We start from the raw sequence: 2,582 nt of genomic DNA on the forward strand, positions 1-2,582 counted from the left end.
GATCTCAATTTACTTTTAAGCTCAATTTAGCCTATAATTCATTTTTGCCCAGATTTACTTTTCCTCCAGCAAACCATGGGTAACCATCCAGGAGAGGAGTGCATGTGAAGACTACCTGGGATCAAGTCACCCAGCAATTCCTGTGTGGAGAAAGCTGTGGAGAAAGCTCACCTTTGAAATGAGAAAGTAAAGGTAGACTTCAGGTCAAGGAAGAAACTGCAAGAATTTTTTATGAATATAATTTTTAAAAGGAGCAATAGTCCTAAGTACATTTTATACATGGAAACAATTAGATTTTATACCGATACCAAGTTGTTGATTTTTCACTATAAACTAAGGGATGCTTTTCTTTCATTATGAAGATATTTGCCCTGATGTATTCTATTGGATAATATATATAATTTATTTATTTATTTATTTAATGGTTATTAATAATCAACATATCTGTAGCCCATCTAACTCAAAGATTGTTATGATTCACTGAAATCATTGATAAAAATTAGAAAGCACAGAGGTAACATAGGGAACTGAAAGATATTCTACAGGATTTCTGTTGGCTACCCCAGCTGGTCTGAGTCTACTCAAACATTGACTGAAATCCCTTAGAAAGACCTCCATTAGGTATCTGATTTTATGCACAGAATGGAGCTCTGGAACACCACCTTGGGAAGCAGTTTCATCTTGGTGGGCATTCTTAATGACAGCAGGTTTCCTGAACTGCTCTGTCCCACAATGACATGCCTGTACATGCTGGCCCTGACCAGTAATGGGCTCCTGGTCCTTGTCATCACAATGGACATGAGGCTCCACGTGCCCATGTACCTCCTGCTTAGACAGCTCTCTCTCATTGACCTTCTTCTCACATCAAGTATCGCCCCCAAGGCCATCACAGATTTCCTGCGTGGCGATAACACCATCTCCTTTGGAGGCTGTGCCCTTCAGATGTTGCTGGAGCTGATTATGGGTGGAGCAGAGGCTCTCCTTCTATCGTTTATGTCCTATGACAGGTATGTGGCTATTTGTCATCCTCTGAACTATATGATCTTCATGAGACCAAGTGTCCTTTGGCTCATGGTGACAACAACATGGATCATTTCCTCTGTGAGTGGCCTAGGATATACCATGTACATTATGCATTTTCCCTTCTGCAAGGGCCAGGAGATTAAACATCTGTTGTGTGAGATCCCACCTGTGCTGAAGTTGGCCTGTGCAGACACCTCTAGATTTGAGCTCATGGTTTATACAATGGGTGTGATATTCCTGATTGCCCCACTTGCTGCCATTCTGGTCTCCTATGCACTAATTCTCTTCACTGTGCTCCACATGCCCTCAAAGGAGGGGAGAAAGAAAGCCCTTCTCACCTGCTCCTCCCATCTGACTGTGGTTGGACTATATTATGGATCTGGCATAGTCATGTATGTTCTGCCCAGTTCCTTCCATACTCCCAAACAAGACAATAACGTCTCTTTTTTCTATACACTTGTGACCCCAGCCCTGAACCCCCTTCTCTACAGCCTGAGAAATAAGGAGGTCATGGGGGCCCTGAGGAGGGTCCTTGGAAAATACATCCTGCCTTCACACTCCAGTGTTTAGGACTTGATCTTTACTATTCTTCTTCTCATCAGATTGTTGCCTTCAGATATTTTTCCATAGTAAACTCAGTTGGAGAATTTACATACATTTTTAAACTTCTTTCGCTTCTCATAGTAATCAAAACAACTTGGTATTGGCATAAGAACAGACCTCAGGACCAATGGAATAGAATTGAAAACCCAGAAATGAACCTACAGACCTATAGCCATCTAATCTTCGATAAGGGAGCTAAAACAATAGAATGGAACAAAGACAGCCTCTTCAGTAAATGGTGCTGGCAAAATTGGTTAACTGCATGTAGAAAACTAAAGCTAGATCCTTATATTTCACCCTGCACCAGAATCAACTCCAAATGGATCAAAGACCTTGAAGTCAAAGCAGACACTTTGAAAACATTACAGGATGGAATAAGAGAAACTCTAGGTCTCCTTGGCTCAGGCCGAAATTTTCTGAATAGAGATCCGGAAACACAACAAATCAAAGAAAGGTTGGACAAATGGGATTGCATAAAGTTGCAGAGCTTCTGCAGGGCAAAGGACATAGCTAGCAAGATCAATAGAAAGCCCACGGATTGGGAGAAGATCTTTACTAGCCATACAACGGACAAGGGTCTCATATCTAAAATATACTTGGAACTCAAAAAATTAAACCCCCCAACAACAAATCCTCAAAGAAACAACTGCCCAATAAATAAGTGGGCGAAAGACTTAAAGAGAAACTTCTCTGAAGAAGAAAGAAGGATGGCCAATAGACACATGAAGAAATGTTCAACATCCCTAGCCATAAAAGAAATGCAAATCAAAACAACATTGAGATATCACCTCACTCCAGTTAGAACGGCAAAAATCAAGAACTCTAACAACAACAGATGCTGGAGGGGATGTGGACAGAAAGGAACCTTACTTCATTGTTGGTGGGAATGTAAACTTGTTCAACCACTTTGGAAAGCAGTATGGAGGTTCCTCAAAAGACTTCACATAGAACTCCCC

At 41.2% G+C, this 2,582-nt stretch overlaps 1 protein-coding gene across 1 annotated transcript; it reads left to right on the forward strand.

Annotated features, from left to right (window-relative positions):
• Positions 1–642: 642 nt before the first annotated feature.
• On the forward strand, positions 643–1,593 carry LOC122117788 (olfactory receptor 2AG1-like). Its single transcript, XM_042691632.1, has one exon. The coding sequence runs from the start codon at positions 643–645 to the stop codon at positions 1,591–1,593; it is 951 nt and encodes a 316-aa protein (XP_042547566.1).
• The last annotated feature ends 989 nt before the right edge of the window (positions 1,594–2,582 follow it).

The sequence above is a fragment of the Dipodomys spectabilis genome, unplaced genomic scaffold, assembly GCF_019054845.1.
Source record: "Dipodomys spectabilis isolate Male_0828 unplaced genomic scaffold, ASM1905484v1 ptg000145l, whole genome shotgun sequence".
NCBI lineage: Eukaryota > Metazoa > Chordata > Mammalia > Rodentia > Heteromyidae > Dipodomys > Dipodomys spectabilis.